Source organism: Sorghum bicolor, chromosome 1 (assembly GCF_000003195.3).
Source record: "Sorghum bicolor cultivar BTx623 chromosome 1, Sorghum_bicolor_NCBIv3, whole genome shotgun sequence".
Classification (NCBI taxonomy): domain Eukaryota; kingdom Viridiplantae; phylum Streptophyta; class Magnoliopsida; order Poales; family Poaceae; genus Sorghum; species Sorghum bicolor.
Window position 1 is genome coordinate 76,678,047 of NC_012870.2, and position 24,799 is coordinate 76,702,845.

The 24,799-nt window shown below is 44.7% G+C and overlaps 2 protein-coding genes across 5 annotated transcripts; both read left to right on the forward strand.

The window, feature by feature from the left end:
• On the forward strand, positions 145–6,211 carry LOC8082152 (sulfate transporter 3.1). Its single transcript, XM_002465775.2, has 10 exons — positions 145–640; positions 814–1,021; positions 1,433–1,604; positions 2,310–2,375; positions 4,102–4,215; positions 4,347–4,463; positions 4,605–5,209; positions 5,298–5,383; positions 5,482–5,558; positions 5,727–6,211. The coding sequence occupies exons 1-10, from the start codon at positions 310–312 to the stop codon at positions 5,916–5,918; spliced, it is 1,968 nt and encodes a 655-aa protein (XP_002465820.1). The 5' UTR covers positions 145–309; the 3' UTR covers positions 5,919–6,211.
• LOC8082153 (type I inositol polyphosphate 5-phosphatase 4) lies at positions 11,675–22,029 on the forward strand. Of its 4 annotated transcripts, XM_021463589.1 has the most exons (20): positions 11,675–11,850; positions 11,968–12,105; positions 14,644–14,755; positions 15,013–15,200; positions 15,655–15,892; positions 16,000–16,185; positions 17,568–17,648; positions 17,768–17,864; positions 18,169–18,252; positions 18,345–18,432; positions 18,513–18,620; positions 18,717–19,217; positions 19,311–19,446; positions 19,569–19,759; positions 19,850–19,958; positions 20,201–20,349; positions 20,433–20,741; positions 20,820–20,880; positions 20,968–21,036; positions 21,139–22,029. In XM_021463589.1, the coding sequence occupies exons 7-17, from the start codon at positions 17,613–17,615 to the stop codon at positions 20,674–20,676; spliced, it is 1,743 nt and encodes a 580-aa protein (XP_021319264.1). In that variant the 5' UTR covers positions 11,675–11,850; positions 11,968–12,105; positions 14,644–14,755; positions 15,013–15,200; positions 15,655–15,892; positions 16,000–16,185; positions 17,568–17,612; the 3' UTR covers positions 20,677–20,741; positions 20,820–20,880; positions 20,968–21,036; positions 21,139–22,029. The 4 variants fall into 4 exon arrangements, with proteins under 4 accessions (XP_021319264.1, XP_021319228.1, XP_002465821.1 ...); XM_021463553.1 differs by lacking the exon at positions 15,655–15,892; XM_002465776.2 differs by lacking the exon at positions 15,655–15,892 and having other exon boundaries at positions 18,516–18,620.

The window sequence follows — 24,799 nt, forward strand, 5'->3', positions numbered from 1 at the left end:
TTCCCACTTCGCTGACGAGCGGGGCCCGGCTCTCCACAGCCCGGCCACCAGTAGTGACGCGGCATCCGCCCCGGACCCACTATCCCACCCGCCGGTCGACGCCTCCTCCAGAGCCCAGCCGCCTATATATAACCGCCCCGAACGCCTCGCCGAGACATCACCACCACCGGTCACTGAAAGGCAGCAGCAGCTGACAGACACCTGACGGACAGCTAGCTAGCACAAGGCACAAGCTGCTGCGCTCGAGGAAGAAGAAGAGCTACCTGCTGCTGCTTGCACACACACCACGTACACCACCTCAGCTCCCCCATGGGCGGCAGCGCGGAGGCGAACGGCGGGGCGGGGGCGGCGCGGGTGCCGGTGCCGCCGGCGCGGCCGTTCCTGGACACGTTCCGTGGGAACCTCAAGGAGACTTTCTTCCCGGACGACCCGTTCCGCGGCGTGGTGCGGGAGCGCGGGGCCGGGCGACGGACCGTGGCGGCGCTGCGCTACTTCTTCCCGTTCCTCGAGTGGATGCCGGCCTACAGGCTGGGGACATTCAAGTCCGACCTCATCGCCGGCATCACCATCGCCAGCCTCGCCATCCCGCAGGGCATCAGCTACGCCAAGCTCGCTAGCCTGCCGCCCATCCTCGGACTCTGTAAGCTATGCATGCACGCACTGATCGTTGTTCTTCAGTGTTCGATCAGGCCGCCATTATCGCCGGCCGGCCGGCGTCCGCGCGTCGGCATGCACACTAGCACTGCACGAACGTCATGAGAGACTGCTGTGAACTCCACCCAGTGCTAACGTACGTATATATGTACTGTACAGACTCGAGCTTCGTGCCGCCGCTGGTGTACGCGCTGATGGGGAGCTCCAAGGACCTGGCGGTGGGGACGGTGGCGGTGGCGTCGCTGCTCATCAGCTCCATGCTCAGCAGAGAGGTGTCGCCGACGGAGAACCCTGCTCTGTACCTGCACCTCGCCCTCACCGCTACCTTCTTCGCCGGCGTATTCCAGGCCTCGCTCGGCCTCCTCAGGTACACGCCGCATGCATGCTAATTGCTAGTACTAGCTAGCTACTACAACTACAAAAAGTACTCTGTGCATGCACTGGCGGCGGCTCTCATGGCGGATTAAGCTTAATCCATAAGCCTCTCCAGCTCCGGACCCTCCCAAAAGCAATACGTAGTAGTTGGTGAATGAATAAGGAAAAAAATGCCAAAAGTGCAGAGTGCAGTAGCTAACTTGTCAAAAGTCAGTTTCTAGAGTAAGTGAGTAACTATTATTCTACTACTGGTACCAGTACCACTCACTTTACTACAGAGTGATAAAAAATGATAGATGGTCCAGTAGAGTCTTCAGTCTTCACCAACACTGGATTTTTTAGGGCGTGGTAATAATAAGCTTTTAGGTGAGAAGTGAGACTCTAACTGCCGGCTAATGTATAGGTTGGGGTTCATCGTGGACTTCCTGTCGCACGCGACGATCGTGGGGTTCATGGCCGGCGCGGCGACGGTGGTGTGCCTGCAGCAGCTCAAGGGCATGCTGGGCCTCGACCACTTCACCACCTCCACCGACGTCGTCTCCGTCATGGACTCCGTCTTCACCCAGACACACCAGGTACACTCTATACTTCTCCTACTCATCCATCCCATGGCGGCCATGGATGCTGGACTATGCATCCATGCGTGTGTGGCCGTGTGCACGACGACACGGCGGCGGCGAAGGCACGGGCAGCCTCTGGAGCAAGCTGAAGCTCCCCTGGCCCCTGCCCGTGCCCTGCAGCAACCCAAGGTTACGTCGCGTTGCGTGCGCGTCCGGCAAGGCCAGGGCAGGGCCGACCTGCACCTGCAGCGGCGACAGGGACATGAATGCCCTGCCGTGCTTGCATTGTAGCTTGCTGCAGGGTTCCATGTCACGGGCGATAAGATACTGATTTAGGCCTTGTTTAGTTCCTAAAAAATTTTGCAAAATTTTTTCAGATTTTCCGTCACATCGAATCTTTAGACGTATACATGGAGTATTTAATATAAATGAAAATTAAAACTAATTACACAGTTTGATCGGAATTGACGAGACGAATCTTTTGAGCCTAGTTAGTCTATAATTGGACAATATTTGTCAAATACAAACGAAAGTGCTACTATTTCTATTTTGCAAAATTTTTTCGAAGTAAACAAGCCCTTACGGTCCCATCGTTTTCTAGAATTCCGGACGATGCTTATTTGGAGAGTCATTTGTCATTTTATATACTTACCAACTAAACTAATCAATTTCCCTGCTGCTGACGCGCTTGGTCGGTTGGTTTTGGATGATTGATTGCAGTGGCGATGGGAGAGCGTCCTGCTCGGCTGCGGCTTCCTCTTCTTCCTCCTCCTCACCCGCTTCATCGTAAGTTTTTTTTTTTATCTCACTCACTCACCTCTGTCAACATATTTACACTCACCTCTGACCTCTGTGAGCATTTTTACTTGGGTCGATGAAGAGTAGTTCTAGTCTCCCTCGATTTTCCTCTTAAAATAAAACCGTAAAAAAGAGCGTGAGGGATCTACTACTCCTACTGCTAATAGAAAAGGTTAGGCACGAGAATCTCTTGGAAAAGGCTCGTCCAATCATACTAAAAGGAGTAATACGAGGACCACAAGAGAATCGTCTAACCATGGGGTGTTTTGCCTTTCCCTTATTCTCTTATTATTACTTTGTGCATAATTGACGACCATGACGTAATACCGCACTTGTACTAAGATCGTGACCAGAGATACATAGCCAGCTCATTGGTTTCACTACTTTATTTAGGGATATTTTATGACAAGAAATTGCACCGAAGAGCGTGTGTGAAACTGGAGCCTAGCTAGAACCAATTAATCGTGTTGTTTCCAACGTTTCTGAAACAAAAATATCTCACCTACAGCAGCAAACAGTAGTTTAGAAACAAAACAAGTAATAAACGTGCGGTTAATTAGAGTGGATATATGCAGCACCATTTGCATGGTTCAAGTAATCTAGTAGCCTATCCTAGTGAAGAATCCGTGACTGCTAGAGTTGCAATGCAACAAAGACAAAGTTCGTCATGTCATGAGTCATGACTGATGACTTGGCGGAGGCAATCAAGCACACAAATAAGGACGGGATCTCGTGACCCCAATTGGCGGGCGACAATGGCATCCATCCTGATCCATCACGCACTTTTTGGTAGCCTACACATTGCATCGCCGAAGATCGAATCTGCTGCCTGGGCAGCTTTGGCTTACACATCGGACATCACTGTTCACTTCTTTTATCCCGTCAATAGTGTTTTTCTCTCACAGTAAATCAGATAACAATAATTTCAGTCATAATTTTTCAGACCAACGCCATAATATTAGCTTGAATATTCGCATCCACTTCGACCTCTTTTATCGTTTGCCTTTGCGTCCGGAAAACAAAAACAGCCAGCCCCATGTCGGCATGTACTGTCGTGTTCAAGATGCTAATCATAGCGTCACGTACAGAATCACTGTTCCGGATCAGAGCTTAGTGTGTGTCCCCGTGCGGCTGTTGCATGATTGCACCAGACATATCAGCTTTTGGCACAAACAGCTTTCTGGCTTCCCTGTGCATCAGTTTCTTTTTCGCGACCGGATTTGTGCCTCTTTTTCATTAAGAGGTAGCGAAACAAAAGGTACACAAACCTTGCACGAGTTTTGGCGAAGGCGAGCAGCCTTGTGCATCAGTTTCATCTTCATGCTCTGTAAAGCGATCGATAGCATCCAGTTTCATGCGTGGCTAGCGAGAAGAATAAAAAAGAACAGTATATACAATAATTGCAAGAGGCCAAGATCCACCAAACAAACTTTCCACTGTATTATAGATTTGTAGTTTCTCAATCGTCTTATTTCTTGGCGCATGCAATCGCAGCTTATCTGGCTTGTGCGATCGAGACTGAATAGAATCCATGGTCAGTAAGCTGTCGCCGAAGATTCTGAACTCTGTAGTTTTCAGTACTTTTTGGTCTGAAAAGTCCGAACTTTCATGCTCTAATCACATTCTGAATTACTGCATGTCTTAAAGCTGACTGAACTTCATGTTTCATAGTCGCCAAGTTTAAATAATAATGTAATCTTACTTGTTTTGACAGAGCAAGAGGCGGCCCAAGTTATTCTGGATCTCCGCGGCGGCTCCATTGACATCAGTCATACTCGGGAGTGTTCTGGTGTACCTCACTCACGCTGAAAACCATGGCATTCAAGTGGTGAGCAGAGCACGACTCCATAACTCTGTCTGATACAATACAAGCATCACTTTGTCAACAAGAAATGCATGAGCAGACAAGAAAAAAACGGTTACTGATTCATGCCATTTTTCCTTGCTACGATGTAATAGATCGGTTACCTGAAGAAGGGTCTGAACCCACCATCAGTGACAAGCCTGCAATTCTCACCACCCTACATGATGCTTGCGCTCAAGACTGGGATCATCACCGGCGTCATTGCCCTCGCTGTAAGCCTTACGATCCATCCTTGTCTCACTGCTATAGCTAGCTAGTTACATGCCACCTGCGACAGTGTTTGTTTTCATGGAGTAGATGGATAGAATGACGCATGCAAGTACTTACAGTAGCTAGTTTGTTGTCAAATGCAGGAAGGCATTGCCGTAGGGAGGAGCTTCGCCATGTTCAAGAACTACAACATCGACGGCAACAAGGAGATGATCGCGATCGGGACGATGAACATCCTGGGCTCCTTCACGTCCTGCTACCTCACCACGGGCCCCTTCTCGCGGTCCGCCGTGAACTACAACGCCGGGTGCAAGACGGCCATGTCCAACGTGGTCATGTCCGTGGCGGTGATGGTCACGCTGCTGTTCCTGACCCCGCTCTTCCACTACACCCCGTTGGTGGTGCTGTCGGCGATCATCATCTCCGCGATGCTGGGGCTCATCGACTACCAGGCCGCGATCCACCTGTGGCAGGTGGACAAGGTGGACTTCTGCGTCTGCGTCGGCGCCTACCTGGGCGTCGTCTTCGGCAGCGTCGAGGTCGGCCTGGTCGTCGCCGTCTCCATCTCCCTCCTCCGCGTCCTGCTGTTCATCGCGCGGCCACGGACCACGGTGCTCGGCAACATCCCCAACTCCATGGTCTACCGGAGGATGGACCAGTACGCCGCCGCGCAGACGGTGCCCGGCGTGCTCGTGCTGCGCGTCGACGCGCCCATCTACTTCGCTAACGCCAGCTACCTGCGCGAGAGGTAAGCGATTAAGCACGCAGCTCCATCAACGGATTCGATGGGTGGACGATCTCTGGAGATCTTAAACCCGTTGTGTTGATTTGATCAGGATCTCGCGGTGGATCGACGACGAGGAGGAGCGCACCAAGGGCAAGGGCGAGATGGGCGTGCAGTACGTTGTCCTCGACATGGGTGGTGAGTATATAGTCAGTTGCATTGCATGGTTTTCTGTCAACTCTGAAACTCGATCGATCTGCGTCAGAAACTTGATCTGTGTTTTCTTCTTGGCGCAGCCGTCGGTAGCATTGACACGAGCGGGACGAGCATGCTGGACGAACTCAAGAAGTCCCTGGACAGAAGGGGAGTGCAGGTAAGAGCAGAAGCAATGCCACACTTGACACTCCCATCCTCTACTCCTCTGTCACGCGCTCTATTTGTTCTTAATGAACTCCAGCAGAGTTCTGAAATGCATGTCATGGCATGAACATGAACCCGGGCTGATTCAGTCAGTGCTCCTCCGTATCTTTGATTCATTCAGATCGTGTTGGCGAACCCGGGCAGCGAGATCATGAAGAAGCTGGACAGCTCCAAGGTGCTGGAGCAGATCGGCCACGACTGGATCTTCCCGACGGTGGGCGAGGCGGTGGCGTCGTGCGGCTACGCACTGCACTCGCACAAGCCGGCCGGCGTCCTCAAGGACAGCGCCGCGGCCCGTGAGAGCATGGTCTGAGTTCTGACTGATCGATACGAGGACCGTCAACCGTGTGTGTAGTAAGTGTGGTCGAGTCTGACGTAACTTGTCGTCACGCGAACCGAGATGAATTATATCGCGTCTCGCGTATTGTACAACACCTGTACCGTCGAGGAAAAAAATTCAGAGAGAGAATCCCACCCGTTTTTGGTGAAGAAAAGCCCTTCTCGACATGGCGTTTGGCGTTTGTACGTGCAGACATGCAGTGCGCTCGCAGTTTGCTACTCCCTCTTCTCAGGATTGAATCAATTTTCTTCTCAGGATTGAATCAATTTTTAGAGTTGTCCGAAGTTAAAATTTTAAACTTTGACTAAATTTCTAATAAAAAATACTAAGATTTATAGTATCAAATTAGTTTCACTAGATTTATCATAAAATATATTTTCATATGATGTGCATTTTATGTTATAGATATTGTTACTCTTTTTTATAAAGATAGTTAATTTTTTTTAAAAATGACTGACATGAATTTTAGGAATTAATTCTTTTGTGGACTAAGAGAGTATCTTAACACTGATAGCCTGAAAGAAAACACTGAAGTTGTGCTGCTGGTCTGACATAACTCGTTGTATAGAAGTTCAGAGTAGTTTAAACAAAACGAGCATGGTAACAGTCTAAGGGAAATGTTTTGTTAGAAAGACTAAAATAGTAAAATTAATAGGTACTATAGCAATTATTATTTAATTATAGACTAATTAGACTTAAACAAATCGTCTCGTACATTATTCTTTTTGAGTTTTTAGTTTTATAAATAACCTATATTTAACATTTTATTAGTATTTGTTTAAATATTCAATATAATAGAGACTAAAATTTAACTCTGATAACCAAACGGGCCTGACACGGCCACACGACGACAAGGCATTGAGATGGAGCCGTGGAGGTGATGGCACAACGCATTTCCATGCTAATATCTACTATGGTATGTACTATGGTATGCCTCGAGACTGGACAGCCGAGCCGCAGCCGAACAGAGTAGCACTAGGTTGCAGAAGGCATTAGCTTTCGTGACACTGTAGCATTTTCGTTTGTTTATGGTAATTATTGTTTAACTATGAACTAACTAGGTTCAAAAAAAATATCTGACCTTTGTTTGGAAATTCTATTCATCATCATCAATAATAGTCATTAGATATATTTTGTTTTATAAAATGCATTCTACCATTTTATTAAATATATAAAATAAACCCCAAATTATAAAACGTAATTTAAAATACTCCCTGAATTTGCATCTAGATTAACTACCTCTACATTTAAAAAAAATAATTTCAAATAACCACATAATACGTTTAGTAAATTACCCACCTCTGCGTTATTTATCCCATCTCGTTCAATCTGCAATCTCGTGCAATCCCATCTCCAACCCAGATCACTCATCCGATCTCATCTATTTGAAAATTCGTGTAAAACTTGTCCTTCTACTTTCTAGTAGAGTCAGGAGTCCCACAGCTCTTGGTGACAAGTCCTTACTTTTTTCACGAATGGAAGGGGGGACTTATATTAAAACCTTGGTACATCACATCCTCAAATTACGTATAAAAAAAATCTAAAATAAAAATACATAATATTTCATCCAGATTCTTCCACCGTCTTATTCCCCCCAATGACTTTCCCTTTCCTTGAACGTTAGAGCCAATGTACAGTTCTTATGTTGAATCTAACGACCAACCGCAAAACATGGGACATGCCACAAGATCTATTGCTTTGGAACCAGTCTAAAACACATCTAAATCACTGAAACGATATCGACACTTATATCGTTGGGTACGACATAGGTACCTTGAGACCTTGAATTCCTCTCTACAACTATCGATGACAAGATCGATGATTTGGAGTCGCTGTCCTCTTGTAGATAAAGACCACAAATTATTGGTCGCGTGCCGATGAAATCAATGTCTGCAACAATGATCTCGGCATGGCAATCAACAAAATCATCGCAGGAAACATGATCCCGATCTAAAATCATTTGATTTTGTCGTAAGATTTATTGGATTAAACCCTAAGCAACAAGATAGAAAAACTGTGGGGGAAACGATGGGTTTCCTCTCCTTAAATTTACATCTACCTCGCCACTTTTGGAACTATTAAAAAAAAGAATACTGCTTACAAACTAACGATCGTGTCGTGCTTTGTGAGCTCCGTTGGTAACTCATGCAACGGAGGAAACGTCCTCGTGCATGCTGTATCTGCTTATAATCTGCAGCACACACAGAAAGGGTAGAGATTACATTACAGTATGGCTTCCCTGACATTGATGCTGTAGTCGCATATACTAATCTGCAGCACAGGCAGAAAGGAGAGTAAGGACAGTATGGCTTCCCTGGTGCAGGAGGTCGCTGAGGAGTTTGCACACCCTGTGCCCAACTGGGTGGCTGTGCAGGCGGCTGTCCAGTTGCGGGAGCAGCCCAGCGCGGTGGCGGCCGGGCTATTGGGGGCTGCGCGGCTTGGGTGCCGACGGAGCCGGCGTTATAATTACATCGTCGGCCACCGTCTGCCAGAAGCGAGAGACCGCAGCCGTGATCACGAGTGCGCGCCGGCCGCGCATTGGGCGCGGATTCATCTGCGTCGCCGTGTGATCTGTTTTGAGATTGGCAACAACCTAGAGAAAGGTTGGTTGGGACTCCGCCACTACGGACTCGAGAGGGAGTGGGCCGAGCGTCTGTTCTTATACGAGTAGGGCTGGGCCTTCGAGGCCAGATTTTAAACGGTCTTCTCGGGAGGAAACTACAGGAGGCTATTCACACATTTTTGGGCTCGCTCCGGGCTGCAGCCGTGAGCTCCCATTAAGCATCGTTAATTTTCCTAAAAAAATTAAACATCGTTGTCTTTAGCTCTCCAAGATTCTTAGAATATATTATAATTTGAGATGAAGGGAATATAAAGAAAATGTTGCATGTCATGTTTTTTTGATCTGTATCATTGTGATTAAGGATGAGAATGGTGCTATACTCGCGATAGAGAAGAACCACGTATCCATTAGAACATCCATCCTTAACTGTGATTCGAAAAAGCGTGGCTAACAAGTTATTTTTAAAATCGATGAAATATATAAGAATAAAATATTTGATAAAGTTCATTGAAATCCATGGCTATGAAAATTTTCGCCAAGCATGAATGGTCGTAGTTTAAGAGGCTTAGTGTCCGTCAATAATCCCTCTGTTTGGTTTTAACTTTTGAGATATTAAAGCAAAAACAACAAGAGGCTGCAACCGTCATTTGAATTGGTTGTGTGTAAAACTCTTGTAAGGGAAGAAAATAAAATTCTTTTTTTTTTAAAAAAGGAAAATATGTTTAAAAACATCTCTTGTCTATTTTCCACTTAAGTTCTTATCATTTAGTATCAATTTAAAAGCGCTCATAGGACTAAAGATGGCAGTTTTTATCCAAAACCCGAACCCCGATGGTTAATTACCTCATTAGGGTAAGGGTATGGCTATTTTTTTATCTATGGGTATGATAATGGGAAAAAAGTTTTACCCAGCGGATAAAGCGGGTAAGGGTATGAGATTGCATTGCTCATACCCGTTAATCCATGGGTAATTTTAACCCGATTCAATAAGTTAGAATCATGGGCTAAAATCACCATATACAACCCAAGCCCAATAAAAATCATATATAATGCTGTCAAACCCTAGGTCCTCAGCTTAGTACCACCAATCCGCTCCCTCCCCTTTCCTCTATCTCCTTACGACAGCCACACAGCACGGGAACTTATGAATTTTGCCACTCGTTATCTAGTAATGATGGATTTATCTATTAGATTACTTGATCAGGTATTCATGGAGCTTGTATATTTGATGATTTTATTAATGACTTGTGATGCTTTGGCTGAAATTAGAAGCCTGAAATATTTAAATATGTATTTATTTTTTGCAAGTATTATTGGAATCATGGGTAAGGGTATGAGAAAAAACTCTTACCTATACACGAATATGGGTAAATTAGTGGTAAGGGTCATTGCCATCTTTACACAGGCCCACTAATCTTACGTGAGATCCCCAGTCCAGATATTAGGTCTACATGAACCGTCGGATTTGATCTCCACGGTTCAGATCGGTTCCCCCGTACCCTTGCTCAGAACAGGCCGTCGAGAAGTGCGATTGTGCGAAGAGATGGTCCAATTGTGGGCGGCGGCGGCGAGGGTCTGCCATCGTTGGCCGTCCTTGCACGGCCTCCGTTGTCTCCACCTCCACCTGAACGGAGTACAGAAGCGCTACCACTTGCACGCCCACGCGCGTCGCCTCCCTCGCCCTCGGCGCAGGTAGCGGTAGGGGCCTGCACTCGAATTAGTCTTCTCGTGGTGGAAATCAACGGCCAATGTTCAGTTACCTGTCCAAACAGTGGGTGGATTGATGCTTGTTGTGGTACTTTCTGGGTAGGGGGCACATGCTACTGATGAGCAGCGGCGGCTGGTTTACTCATGTATTATACACTTCTGGAACTGATCGATGGATTTGAAGAAATAGACTGCGGGCTTGAGTGCTTGACTAATTGGGAATCTGGGATTGGTTCTCCCCCATATCCCCTGTTGCGCATTTTTAACTGGTTTTGAGTAGCGAGAATGGTGGTATTTGTTGTTGCTGTCCCAGAACGCCGCTGAATTTGGTAATAACTTGCTTTCTCTGCCGAGGGCGTGAGATTCATCCGCGAGGATGCAGTTCCTTTTTTTTTTTTGTTTCTTCTCTGCATATACGAACAAGGAAATTCATTGGATTGTAAGAGAAAGAAGTCAAGCTAGATCCTCGCTCAGTTCATATATTTAGCCTCATAATTTCAACAATGCCTGATCTTTGAAGCACATACTCAGATTTCTGTCGTCTGTATTGCAGATGAATGACTTATTGCTGCACAGATAGGGATCACAGTTGGTGAAGCCTCGGCCTTATTCATGGTTATTTCTCGGTGTTCATTTTGAGTATGGATAGTGCCAATCAAGTGATTACCCAATAATTTATTATTTCTGTCCTACGCAGGCAAGTCCTTTACTCCACTACTAACTAGAAATCTTGTGTCAGCAATACTGATCATAATCAGTAAGACGTCATTTTGCATTGTATTGTTCTGGCCCTTTTTGGTCTTTGTGTTGTCCTCGCAGCCAATTAGGAACCTGCTAAAAGCTTTCCAATGTTTACATACATCATGTGACAGGGTGTGGTCGATGCATTATTTCCTTGGATCTACCGAATCCTGTCTCTCAAATTTGAAGCCTATACTCCACAACAAATTTGTAATTGATCCAACTGTCCTTATGTTACAACTTTGTCATTCGGAGTGCAAGTGCAACTGTGTGTGCCTGGGAAGATACGCTGATGTTCCCTTCCTAGTTTCAGCAACCTTGAAACTTATCATATATTAGTGAATGGTTACACATGCCAACAATTGATCATGTGGGCAGATTGTTCTGCGATAGGGGACAAATTAGTGCGCCACAGAAGATTGTCATATAGAAAGTACGTTTTTTAGGTACAATGTCAGGAGCCTATAATTGCCATTTGTCTTATAGATCTTCTTGATTTTTCTTTCTGAAGTGTCATTCATATCCCAGGACTCTCAGCAGCTTCTGTCGGGACATGCAAAAATTGCTCATATCTAATTAGCAGAAATTTACAATAATGCTTCTCTAGTAGCGACCCATCATGTACATAGTCAGATAGTTCACTGTCCTGACTGCTCATGTAGTGATGCAAAATACTGTGAATTACAGCTATTTATCTGTGCGTTAAAAAAAACAGCTATTCATCTGCGATGGATTGAACTGTCTCAAGCTTCAAAGCCCACAAATCTTATGAGCACAGAACAGGAACCACAGGATCAAAGGAGGAACCATTTAAAGCTGTCCTGTTGCACATTTGGGAAATCAAATCTTCCCACTCTTTCACAAGGTTGCTGCATTTCAGCCATATGATTTCTGGTCAGTTGTCCATGCTATAACCGGTCAAGTTTGTTACAATGTTACTATTCATGTGGTCCTGCATCTTGATCACGCGCGACATATGTAACTAGTCCTTGTGCACATTGTTGGTTGCAGGCCTGGTTTTCTCTTTTAAGCTGGAGCATGGCAGCTGCATAAGATGGATGGACCACTGAGACGGTTTTTTTGGGGAAGGTTCAGAGATGGCAAGAATCCAGCCCTCGCGTGGATGTACGTGTGCAGAAAGCACTGTAGGTGAGGAAACACTGTCGCCCTGCCACTTAATATGTTACTCTGACTTTTCAACTTTAGTTTTTGGGTTACGTGCTTCTTACTATTGCAATAACTTGATGATTTGCTAGGATAGTTTGTATTATGTTCATTTGTTTTCTGCGGTACAGGCCTTACTGGGTGTGTGGATGGGTCACTGAACTCATATTACAGAATTTACACTGTTTCTGTATAAAACGTTTGTAGGTTGTGGCCTAAAAATCTCCTAGCTATTATTATGCTTCCAAAATCTCGAAATCTCCTAGTCATTAAGTTTTCAAATCTCAAAATCCTGTTGATGAGAGTTTGCATGTTGTAAAGGGCATATCTACATGCTATACTTTGGGCTTTCATGGGCACGCTCATGTGGCCACGGACAGTGGGCCAGATTCCAAGATTTTAGAAATGATGGTAACTTGATGCGTTTATCAATAGCGGGTCCAGTTGGAGAGAGAGATCCTTTTGCAACAACACAAATAGTGGCTGCAGGGTGGTGCAGGGTAGGGAGGGAGAAAGGGAGCTGTTGGGATTGGGACAAAAGGGTTGAATTGCAGTAGAGTGTGTAACTGTGTGCAAGGCAAAAGGAAGATGAGAGAGATAGCGAATGCATGACTTGGTTGGGTTCGATGAGAGAATACGTGGTAGATCGATCAGCAACGGCAAGTCAGCAGCTATCCTCACTTCTTCAAAGAGGCGCTTTGGGTTGTCCTCCGTGTACAACTCTATCAACTAGAGGCTTTCAGACAATGACACGAGGGGAACTAGGGAAGTGTGTGTTAGAGAGAGAGAGAGAGATTTCGAGGGAGATGTAATCACTTAAATCTAGCTAGCTTAGCTGAATAGCTAGTTAGCTGCTGAAGAAATGCCGTACGCTTTTGTGTAAGAATATCACAGTTCACAGCAGTGCGTCAGTCTTTTGAAGCATGCTGCTCATTTTTCTCGTCTGCTCCTACCTCTAACATAAGTTGCTGGCTTCCTCTGTTACCGTTAGAGAGAGAGACAGAGACAGAGAGGGAAGGGATTGAACTAAATGAGGGCCTGAGGGGGCTGCAAAGCTGAAAAGCAAAAGGCAAAGAGGAACACTTTGGCCAAAGCATATGGAACGAGGATCCTGTTTTGACTGACTCCACAGTTCACAGAGGACACCTTCCCATTTCTTCATTTCGGTTTCAGCAATTTGGCACACTGTAGATTAGGTAGGGACTAGGGAGTACTTCGTTATTGGTTTCAACTTTCAAGTTTAGGCTAGTTCTGAACCTATCCTACTTTCTGCTTCCTATTTTTTAGATTTTTTTTAATTCTACCATCCATTATTGCTTGGAGGTCGTGCTCGTGCAATACAATTTAGTGCTCCCACGTACTTGAATTTATTTAATACTTGGTTATCATATTTAAAACGTATTTGTACATGTATCCTGGTAAGCATTCAGTCTAGCTTTTTGTTGTTTTTACAAATATATAGTGAACATACAGATTGTTGGGTGATCTAACGATACAGTTATCCTTAAAATCATTATGGAAATTATGATGAGAGCAGAAATATTGACAGAAGTACTGCATTATTCTGAAACCAATATGGATGCCTCAGCAATGAAAAAAAGGAAGGTGTAGGGATTCCCATTTATGGAGATTAGGGAAGAGCATGCATGCCCAAGATGGCCTTTATAGCTAATCTAGACCCTGAAACCTGCTTTGCTCTGACATTAGGCTGACACACGTACTCTATGCAGTCAATCGTTTCATGCTTAATGTCCCTAATCTCGTAGATAGACTAATATTAGTGCCCTCTTGTGCTGTTTCAAGTTTGAACACAATGCTCTATGGATTTCTTTAACTTGATAATTTGCTTGGTGGTGGTGGGGTTAACAATCAGTGGCACAGCTTGCAGGGTTAGTAGTTCCCATGTTCTTATTCTTGGTCAAGTCTGCTCTCAACTCAAGAAGATTGGCCTTGTCTTGGGGAAGGGAGCAAATGTGCACAACAAACAACTAGCCAATAATGTACTTTTTGATTGATTAATCAATCTAGGCACTAGTCTAATCACAGATTGTGACCATGCTTAGGGCCTGTCCTAAGTGATCATTTAAAAACTGACCATCTTTTCCACCCACTCGTGCAATATCTTCTATGACAGTGGGACCATGGATTCAGTATGCCATACTATAGCTGGCTTTTAGGTAGGTAGATGTAGCATTCAGTATATTGTTTTCATTGTACACATGAATCTAGTGTGTATGCAATTGTTAAAGACAAAAGTTGTATGCCTGGCCATGATTGGGGCAGTAAGTATCCTGTTGGTAGCATAATATTTAACTCATGATCAGCATGAACTTGGAACAGAGAGATCAACAGATCTGCTCCAACTCAAGTCTACTTTCTCTGAGCTGCCATACACCCGTGGAATTCTAGGATAAACTAAGCGGAAAGGATGGGGCTCTGCGCGGCTTTTGACCAAGATAACCCTGGTTGTAATCTCTTGGTTCCAGGATTATGATGCTAATTGTTAATTATTGGCTGTTTCAGAGTTCAGACGGATTGGTCACTTCTGGTAAGACCGTCCTGCCATATGAGCAGATGATCATTGAAAATGGATGTCACGTGATTGGCACAAAGGTTCTGCTGTCCTATTCTCAAGGTAATTCTTGCCATTGTTTTGCCATCCAATTTACTGGTCGAATTCATGGTCAGTGTTCTGCGTTAAATTTGAGCTAGTACCAGTGTGCATGTATGAAAGAAAGTATAAAAGAATTGCTGCATCCCATCTCATTTAAAAAAAATCATGAGTCATGATTCATATATGTCCATGGCTGTATTGAATGTTTTTTTTTTCTGCAAGAAAGCCTCACAGCGACTGTTAACTGCACTGAAACAATCTAATGACTGTTTTGGCAGTGTACGAAGAAAGAGAGCATGTGTATGGGGTAGGTAACTTCTGTGCAAGGCAACACCCGAACCTTGTCAGTCAAATTGGTTGCAGAAGAATCAACCCTCTGGGCTCTGGCTGTTTTACTGCTGAGATCAGCTCCCTTATTTCCATGTCCGTGCTGAGATCCCCCCGGCCTGTCTGTTTCTGTCCTTTGGTAAGTACGTTGCGGCTGACTTATTACCCTGTGGAAAGTTGGTCCCAAGTGATACTATCCCATTACCAAGTACTACCATGACTATCCCCACAAAATAAAAGTTGGCAATAATGTTGTAGTCTATTACGATCTACTATAGTGATAGCATTTTTACAAAGAGGATAGTGGCAGTAAAGTAGATGTGGTATATATATTATATATATATATGTTTGCCGATTTTGGGCCAAGAGGGGCGTATTCTATTCGGTTCATTTCTTCCGATCTTGATCCGATTCAGTCACTGGTTCTTAGGAAACAAAAGGAAGGATCAGGATAGAAATTAGGAGCGCTCCCTCCTTTTGTTTGGTTTATGTTTTACCAAGACGACACCGCTCTTGATTCTTGAGTAGTACTGTGCATGAAAAGAAGAGTGAATCCCTTGGACTGAAGGTGCTGACAAACCCAACATTCCCAGGAAAATCTTGGAAGTAGGCACTAATGTAATGTGCAATCACCACCATCCAGATTCCAGATTCCAGGGTCGCTCTCAAAACTCAAAAGGCACGCACCCAGTGAGTGTGACCCAGTCACCCAGCCCAAGTACCCGCGGAACAAGAGTCCTCCAAAATCCATGTGGCTGACTGTGACGGGTAGCCAGGTGTAGCTCCATTCCAAGTAGCCTCCTCCTGGAAATAGTACCCGTGAAGACCCAGGTTTGCATTGAGCTAACAAAAGTGTTCGATGTTGAGCTGCTAAGAACAGGACTAGAATGAATGAAAGCATCTCGAGTTCTCCAACTCACACTCTTCTTGCTGTACAGGGATACAAGATCCAGCAGGCCAAAGAGGGAAAGACCAATCTTCTCGAGCCGAAGTACCAAAGCATATCAAAAGAAAGGAACAAGGAAAAACAAACAAAATAGGGGGAGGGTCCGTATCATATCGGGTGCCGAAAAACACAGGGAAAAACGCCTTGGAACGGAGAAAAGCAAGGGTCACGGTGAAGTGTGAGCAGCCTCTCCCTTCTCCTGACTTTATCTTTTCTGCTGCTCCTCCCCAACTGCTCTTCGTTTCTTTCTTGGCCACTGGGACTGTGGCCTGTGGGAGTGTGAGGGAGGGATGGAGCCATGGAGGGGGATCGAAAGGTACACACCAGCACTGCAGTACTAGTACACTGCTGCACACAATATCCTTTTTAGGGGTGAGACTCCAGAACCAGAATACTACAAATGATACATGATACATACTCCTATTTGAAACAGCTAGATAGCTACTGGTATACTATGCACATGCAGCTGCAGGAGTATTTTTTGGGTTAGATTTATTTATATTTTTCAAATTAAAATATAATAATAAATAACTGTATAAAATATTTTTTAAAATATGTACGTATGTGGTGTAGTATTAAAGGAGTAGAGTTAAATGAATACGGTAACGTATGCCTGTATCAATGTGGTTGAGCACGCGGGCCCTTTATCCCCTCATGAAGTTCTTCAGATGCTGTATACTGCAGTACTTTTCACCCGAATGGTACTACTACTGTGCTTGTACTTGTATGCATTCTGTCCTCTTCTACAGTTTACGTATTTTAGGTCTTGTTTAGTTCCTCAAAAAATTTACAAAATTTTTCAGATTTTCAGTTACATCGAATTTTTAAATATAAATTAAAAAATAACTAATTACACAATTTGCCTATAATTTGCGAGACAAATCTTTTAAGCATAGTTAGTACATGATTGGATAATATTTATTAAATACAAACGAAAATACTACCGTATCTATTTGTAATTTTTTTTTGTAACTAAACAAGGCCTTACCTTACCCTGCTTGGTTTTGCAAGACCAGCATAAAGCAGAGAGACTGTGCATCCTAAGATTCCTCTTCACTTTATTCTCTCCCAGCCTCACAATGTCACACACACACACACACGTAGTTAGGCTAGTCACACAACTTCACCTCCCTCCAAATACCCAGGTTTTGAAGCAGGGAGGAAGACAGAGCGCTCTCCAGTCCAGTATTCCTTCCACTCGCCCTCCTCCCTCACCCAACTTTACCTTCTAGCTCTGCTCTCCCTCCCTCGACACGCACGCACACAACAAGGCCTGGTGAAGCTCTAGCCTAGTGCTAGTATAGCATCACATTTTGCTCTTCTTCCTTTGCTTCAGGAGAGTGTTAGAACATTGGTGTTAGCGCGCTCTTTCCTCCAACCAAACAGAATCAAGATTTTGTTCTCATCCTCAGTACTCTTCTCTCTCCCTCCCTCCCTCCCTCTCTCTCCCCCTCCTCTCTCTCCTCTCCATCAAATCACAAGCTTTGTTTATAGAAAACAAACAGTTGTCTCTGCATCCGGCTTGGCTTCTTCTACCTACATCAGCTGTCCATTTTGCAGCAAGCAACAGTCTCTTCGGCTGCATGAGTGTTCCCTCGAGCAACAATGAGAGATGGAAGCAACACCACCAAGAAGAGCAAGGTATCTTCCGCTCCTCTTCTCGAGCTTCACTGAGCTCTGCTGCATTCTAAAAGCAAATTATTATGTCCCTCCATGCTCCAATGTGGCTGATCTCCTTGATGTTGCTGTGACTTGTATAGTTGTCATGGTCCAAGAGCTTGGTGAGGAAGTGGTTCAACATCAGGAGCAAGGCCCATGACTTCCATGCTGACGATGTACCCGCGATTGGTAGGACAGGTATGCATTTCTGTGAGTTCGCATGAGCTTGTTTGTATTGTATTTGTGGGCCTGATTGCTCCCCATTGCTCCAGCAGTGAGCTCGCCATGTCTCTCTCTGTCTCCTGAAGATCAGTTTTGTTGTCTCTTCAGCTTCTCATCTTTCTTGTCTTGTTTCTCTTTTTTCACTGGACAACCAATTTTCCTGTTTTTCCGAGTTCTTATTACCAAGTTATTGATAGAATGTCCTCGCAAAAAAAAAGAAGAAGTTATTGATAGAACGAGCTTCTATCTTGGATTGAATGTTGCTCGTTTCTTGCTTCAGTTGCGGGAGGGGGCGATGATGAGTGGAGGAGGGGCAGCAGCTTCACCCGTAGGGAGCCTAGCACAGTAAAGAAGAGCAAGACAGGTGAGCAGACTACCAAAGGCTTGGTCTTTATTTGTTAGCTGGACGGCCACATTTCTGAATTATTTCTTCAATGCCATGGCCCGTTGATTCAGAGAGGTCCTCGAGGAGGAGCAATGGGCACTCGAGGCGGGGAAAGATCGACCTTGATGCCGCCGAAGCTACAGTGACATTGGACTATAGGTATACTACTGCATTGCAGAGTTAATGCTCATACCCATTCCCAAACTTAAGACGGTAGATAATTTCTCACGTGCTTGAAGTAGGATATTTGTTGCTACATGGAATGTGGCTGGCCGTTCCCCGCCAAATAACATGAGCCTTGAGGACTGGCTCCATGCTGCACCTCCTGCTGACATCTATGTCCTCGGGTACTTGTTCCATCTCTATTTGTGTTCTCATGATTCTTGTGGCAATGCTTATTATAAGTAAGATTTCACTGGTTTTGTTGATGCTATTGTGTTTAGGTTTCAAGAAATCGTTCCACTCAATGCTGGGAACGTTCTTGGGACAGAGGACAATGTCCCAGCAAAGAGGTGGGTGTCACTGGTCAGGAGGACACTGAACAATTTGCCAGGTACTAGTGGCAATGGGAGCTTCCGGACACCATCTCCGGCTCCTAACCCTGTGGTGGAGATCGATGATGATTTTGAGGGTTTGTCATCGAGGCAGAACAATGCGACATTCTTTCATCGTCGGTCTTTCCAGGCTGGGCTTAGTCGGAGTTTGAGAATGGAGGGTGACATTCTTGCTCCTCAGCCAAGGCTGGAACGTCGGTACAGTGTCTGTGACCGAGCAATCTATGGTCGTAGGCCTAGCGACTATGAGAACAACTACCGATGGGGTGGATCATCAGATGACGAGAATAATACTGGAGAGTCTCCGAGTACTGTGTATTCACCAATGTCATATGGATACGGCAATGCATCATCTCTGGAAGATAGTCAGAGACGAGCTGGTCAAACTAGGTAAGTTGTAGTCTGAAGTTTTTCATTCTTGAAGCTGAACTCTAGCACATTACTATGAGATTTAGTGGATTTTTGTGGTAACTGGCTGTACAGATACTGTCTGGTGGCAAGCAAGCAAATGGTGGGATTGTTTCTGATGATTTGGGCTCGGAAAGACATAAGAGATGACATAAGAAATCTGAAAGTTTCTTGTGTTGGGAGAGGACTGATGGGCTACCTTGGGAATAAGGTTAGTCATAGTTTTTTTTGGGTGTGATTTTTGTTGCTTTTCCAGTTTATCATATATAATTTGATCACAAACAGGAAATGTTGCTAGCTTAAGTATTCATTGGTAAAGGATTTGTTTTCCAGGGTTCAATTTCGATTAGCATGTCATTGCACCAAACAAGCTTCTGCTTCGTCTGCAGCCACCTGACTTCAGGACAGAAGGAAGGTGATGAGCTGCGGAGGAACTCCGATGTGCTGGAAATCCTCAGAAAGACCAGGTTTCCAATGGTCTATGGGCAGTATGAGCATTCACCAGAAACAATCTTAGAGCATGAGTAAGCAAAGAACCTCACAATGGATTCATGAAGTTTACTCCATATGCATTTAGTGTGACACTGGGTCCCTTGTTTTGCCTTTCATTGCAGTCGAATCATCTGGCTCGGGGACCTAAATTACCGAATCGCACTTTCCTATCGGTCAGTGAAGGCCCTTGTCGAGATGCGCAATTGGAAAGCCTTGCTAGAGAAAGATCAGGTGAGAGCTTGGTAACCCTTGTTGAGAACAATGCATGTGTGCGTGTGTGTAGCGTTGAAGCTCTAAAAAGAAAGCAGTAAAATTCTTGTGCCAGAGGCAATTCAGTGCCTTTAGTCTTGTCGTTCTTTTTACTTTAAGATTACTGCTGGCTTCACAAAAAAAGCAAAAGTAGCTATTGTTTTGGCTATAAAAATGATTCAAAATATCCTGTCATCTTAAAGAAAGAAACCTGGCATTTTCAGCTAAGGATCGAGCAAAGAGGTGGAAGAGTATTTGTTGGGTGGAGTGAGGGGAATATATATTTCCCACCAACATACAAGTACTCAAACAATTCTGACAAGTATGCTGGAGATGACATGAACCAGAAGGAAAAGAGGAGAACCCCGGCATGGTATTTTAGCTGCAGATTTTAATGCCCGATTAAATTTGCCGGATTTTGTACAGTCAAGTAACTTAAGTAATCTTGACATGCAGGTGCGACCGTATTTTATGGTACGGAAGAGGCCTTGGTCAACTGTCATACGTACGAGGTGAATCTCGCTTTTCGGACCATAGACCAGTCTACAGCGTCTTCAGTGCTGAAGTGGAATCAATCAATCATAGCCGGATCCAAAAGATGAGTTGCTCAAGTTCTCAACTGGACATTGAAGAACTGTTGCCTTACTCATATGGATACACTGACATCAACCCATATGGATACGACCTAAACTTCTACTGAAAGAGTTGAGGATTTCAGTCTTCAGCATCCTTTGAATGCTGAATCCAGTAAATAGTGATGAAAAGGTAGGCCTTGGAGAATGATTTTGGTTCTTACTTGAAATGTTTATGTTGCATCAATACACTGATAATTTTCAATGTCAGATTATATTTTTCATGAAAGATCCAAAATTTGTTGGACCAAAGCTTCAGCTTGTGATAGCCGGTAAGCTCTACTCATATATCATGATCGACACAGTTGATTCATTACTCATTATTTATGAAGAACTGACTGAATTTAGTAAAACTGCAGACCTGCGCATTGTACATCTTCACAAGTGCTAGGATACATAATAGGCAAGATTTAACTACTCGAGATAAGGTACGAGTACATATGATCAGTTTCATGTGTTAGCAGCAGAGCTATATTTTTGTGCATGAGAGGTCTGAGGAGTCACTCAATCTTATTCCCTCCCTTTTTCAGCCAAGGGCCATGTTCTGTGAACTCTGAACAAAGTTACATGCTGCAACGAGGGCGTGGTTCACTGACTTCGAAGAGAATAAGCAACAAGATGGCCACTTACAGAGCAAACGGTTCGTTTTTTGGGGCAGCCAGTACGATATTCAATCATAAGCCCAGGAGACTTTGGTCACAGCAAAGATCCTACTGGTAGCAACGGCAAGCGTGCGTCAGATATTTTTTTCCTTTTTACCTGTACATTGAAGGGCAACGTTTGCAGACAGTAACGACAAGCAGCCCTTTGTATAGTTTAGTCTTCTGTGGTTATCTGTTGAAAAAAAGGCCCATGAAGCCTGCATTGCTCGTATCATTTCCATGGATGGAAAAGGGATGTGTAGGCCATGATTGCCATGTTTTTTGGTTTTATGAGCATCGTCTGAATCAGTTGAGCTGACAAAAAGGCTACCTGTCACATTTTCACCGGCCGTCGTCGCTCTGCAGGAAAATGTGTGTTCTTCCCCTCTTTTCACTGTACCTGGCTGGGGCTAGGTGAAAAAAAACCTGCTGCTGGAACCTGCAGACTTGCAGAGACATCTGTGATATACTTTTCTGTTTGCGTTGCAAGTGCTGAATTGCAAGCGCACGCCGTGATGAGGTCTAGCAAGGAATGATTTTGGCTAGCAGTTGGTGTGCACTGCATGATGGTCAGATTGAGTGCACCCTGAACCTACATCAGTGCTGCAGACCGTTCCCATTGGACCTTGCATGGAGTAGTGTGGTTCAGTCTGGCATCGGCTGTTGGACTGCAGAGGGAGTGAGGGTCTCAAATTTTAGCAGACATGCACTTGCTATATATTACTGTTGAGCTACTGAAGATGTAATCATTTTTATATTAATAGATATTGTGCTACTGAAGCAAATCTTTGTCCACTAGAAAAGGGCTACTAGCTTGTTGTGGTTGACAGTCACCACCAACAGATCTGAGGCAACGTTCTAACCCCGGCCCCAATGTTTTGACAGGGGAGATGCAGAGTTCTAGGCCACTTTAACCTCATTTCCTGCCGAAGAACCTGACCTGCTTTCCACCATACAGTTATTCTTGATTGGTGTGTTAGCCCCCTTAACAGAAGATAAACCTACCTAGCTAGCTTACCCTGACTTACTATACTGCGCCTGAAAAGGAGGTGAGTTGGGAGGAAATGACAGCCATCTTTCACCTTCTTTTGTGCGTTGGTGGGTCTCAAACAACGGTAATTTTACCAAACCTGCTACTAGTATATATTATCAAGACATAGGAACAACTGTTAACCATCAAAGTTACCAACCCATGACCTGTCTTAGTAGCTAGCATTTCAGTAAATATAATTGTGCTGGCTACTATGTAGTATAATTTTTTTGTTTATGTGGGCCACGTCCATATATTATATATAGAGAGCGTACTATGCACGGAGTATGCATGTGTTCATGTGTTGGGTGAATGTAACAATTCTGGCTTGGGAATAAAAGAATCTATATGGGTATGGAGCAAAATGGCTGTGACATTGCACCCTTTGGGCGTTGAGGTGATTGGTGGAAAAGCTTGCCGTGCTATGCGTGAGCGGACACGACGGGGACACAGAAAGAGAGAGAGAGACTCGTCGCCGGCGGTAGCCTAGCCCCGGCCCTGTAGAGCAGGGGCATTCATGCCTTCCTGGTGAAGAACAGCTAGCTAAGCTAGCGAGGAAATGCATGCATGGCCGTCCGGCCGGATTTCATTTCTGCATGGGCCCAATGCAATGCAAACAAGATTACAAGAACAGATGCTAAGCTAGCTGTGGATGATATGGTGCATGCAGTCAAGATTCATCATCCCGGCCGGATTTCCATGATTTCTCCCGCTCGACGACGATCGATCGGATTCTGCATGCATCCCGTCCCGGCCAGCCAGACCTGGGGTGATTGTGTTGTGTCGTCCCTGCTAATCATTGGATCGGCCGCTGCAACAGTGCCTCCTGCATCATCCATTTCCCATGACTAGACTGCATGCTGCGTTGCTGCTGCTCTTTTTGCAGCATGCAACATGGCACAATACTACATACCTGTGGCCGTGGCCGGCCGGTCGTTAGCTATAATATTGTACAGGTGAAGAGAGACCTAGTAGTAGTGTATTCATAAAATTAATCTTCTCTTGGGGAAATTTGAACTCGATCGTGTGAGTTTTAACATATTATTGCACAAGAAAGGGAAGGGTATAGTAGGTATGGACTATGGAGACAGAAATGGATGAGAAGGTGAGGCGATTACCATGCATGCATTCATGCTTTTCCAGCATCGTGGCCGCAACGTGCAAGAAGCATCAATTGCCGCCGCCGGTCACCGTTGATGCTGTGGCCCTGATCTCGAGGAGCAGATGATGATGGCTGATGTCACCGCTCTCTCTCACCTTCCAGGAGTGACCCAGAAAACCATGGCCATCATATCCACCACCCACCTCCTACAGTTCTACAGTAATATTTGCGTGCTGCTGTACGTGCAGTGCAGTGTTCGTCACGAGACAACGCAACAAGCAAACAGCAGTAGAGTTCCGCTCCAGAATTAGCAGAGCAGTAGAGTTTTAATCCATGATGTACGTACATGTTCAGCAATCAGCACCATGCATGCATGGTATGGAACGACACGACAAAGTTCTTCATATATATATACTAGCCATATATAGGACCAGCAGGACAGTATGTAGAGCATGTTAATTATGGGCCGTTCTTGCACAGAAGAGAGCACGAGAATGGGCACTGGTTGCAAATGGACAGAGCTGCACTTTTGCATCCGAACAATCTCTGCATGCATGGGGGTAGACTAGACTACTGTAGACAGGCATGTTCATGTTCTCTTCTCCTCAGGTAAAGTCTAAAGCTCGATGAAGAATATCATTCAAAGCATCGATGCTTTGCATGAGAGCACGACGATATGCAGCTCTAAAGAGTGGCCTTTTGTCTCGTCATGCATGCATGCACTCGTATACGTGCCATTCAAGCAAGGTGTGTCATGCATTTTATTTACGGCTTCGACGTGCTGCAATCATGCAAAGTTACGTTGTGCGCGCGGGGGATAATGTTGTAAACACCACCATGAAGAGACCGAGCATAAAGAGAGAGAGAATATAGTCTGATTTGATATGGGCGGGATAGGGTACAGCGTGGCAAATCGAGCTTCAGCTAGATTGATCTTGATCTTCCTTTTTTTTTTAGAGAGAGAGAGAGAGAGAGAGAGATGATCCTGATGATCTTACTTGCAGGGGCGGACACGGATCGGACCCATCATGTAGTAGAGCCCAGAGCCCACTATCAGCACGGGCCTGCTCAATTTGCTTGTAGAGGCTTATTTACTTAGGCCTTGTTTAGTTCACCCTGAAAACCAAAAAGTTTTCAAGATTCTCCGTCACATCGAATCTTGTGGCAAATGCATGAAACATTAAATATAGACGAAAACAAAAACTAATTACACAGTTTATCTGGAAATCACGAGATGAATCTTTTTATCCTAGTTAGTCCATAATTGGATAATATTTGTCACAAACAAACGAAAGTGCTACAGTTCCGAAAAGTTTTCACTTTTCGGAACTAAACAAGGCCTTATTATAGAAAATTGTACACTTCATCTATATCTCAAATGCATGTTTCTAAAAAATCTATATCTCAAATGTCTAATT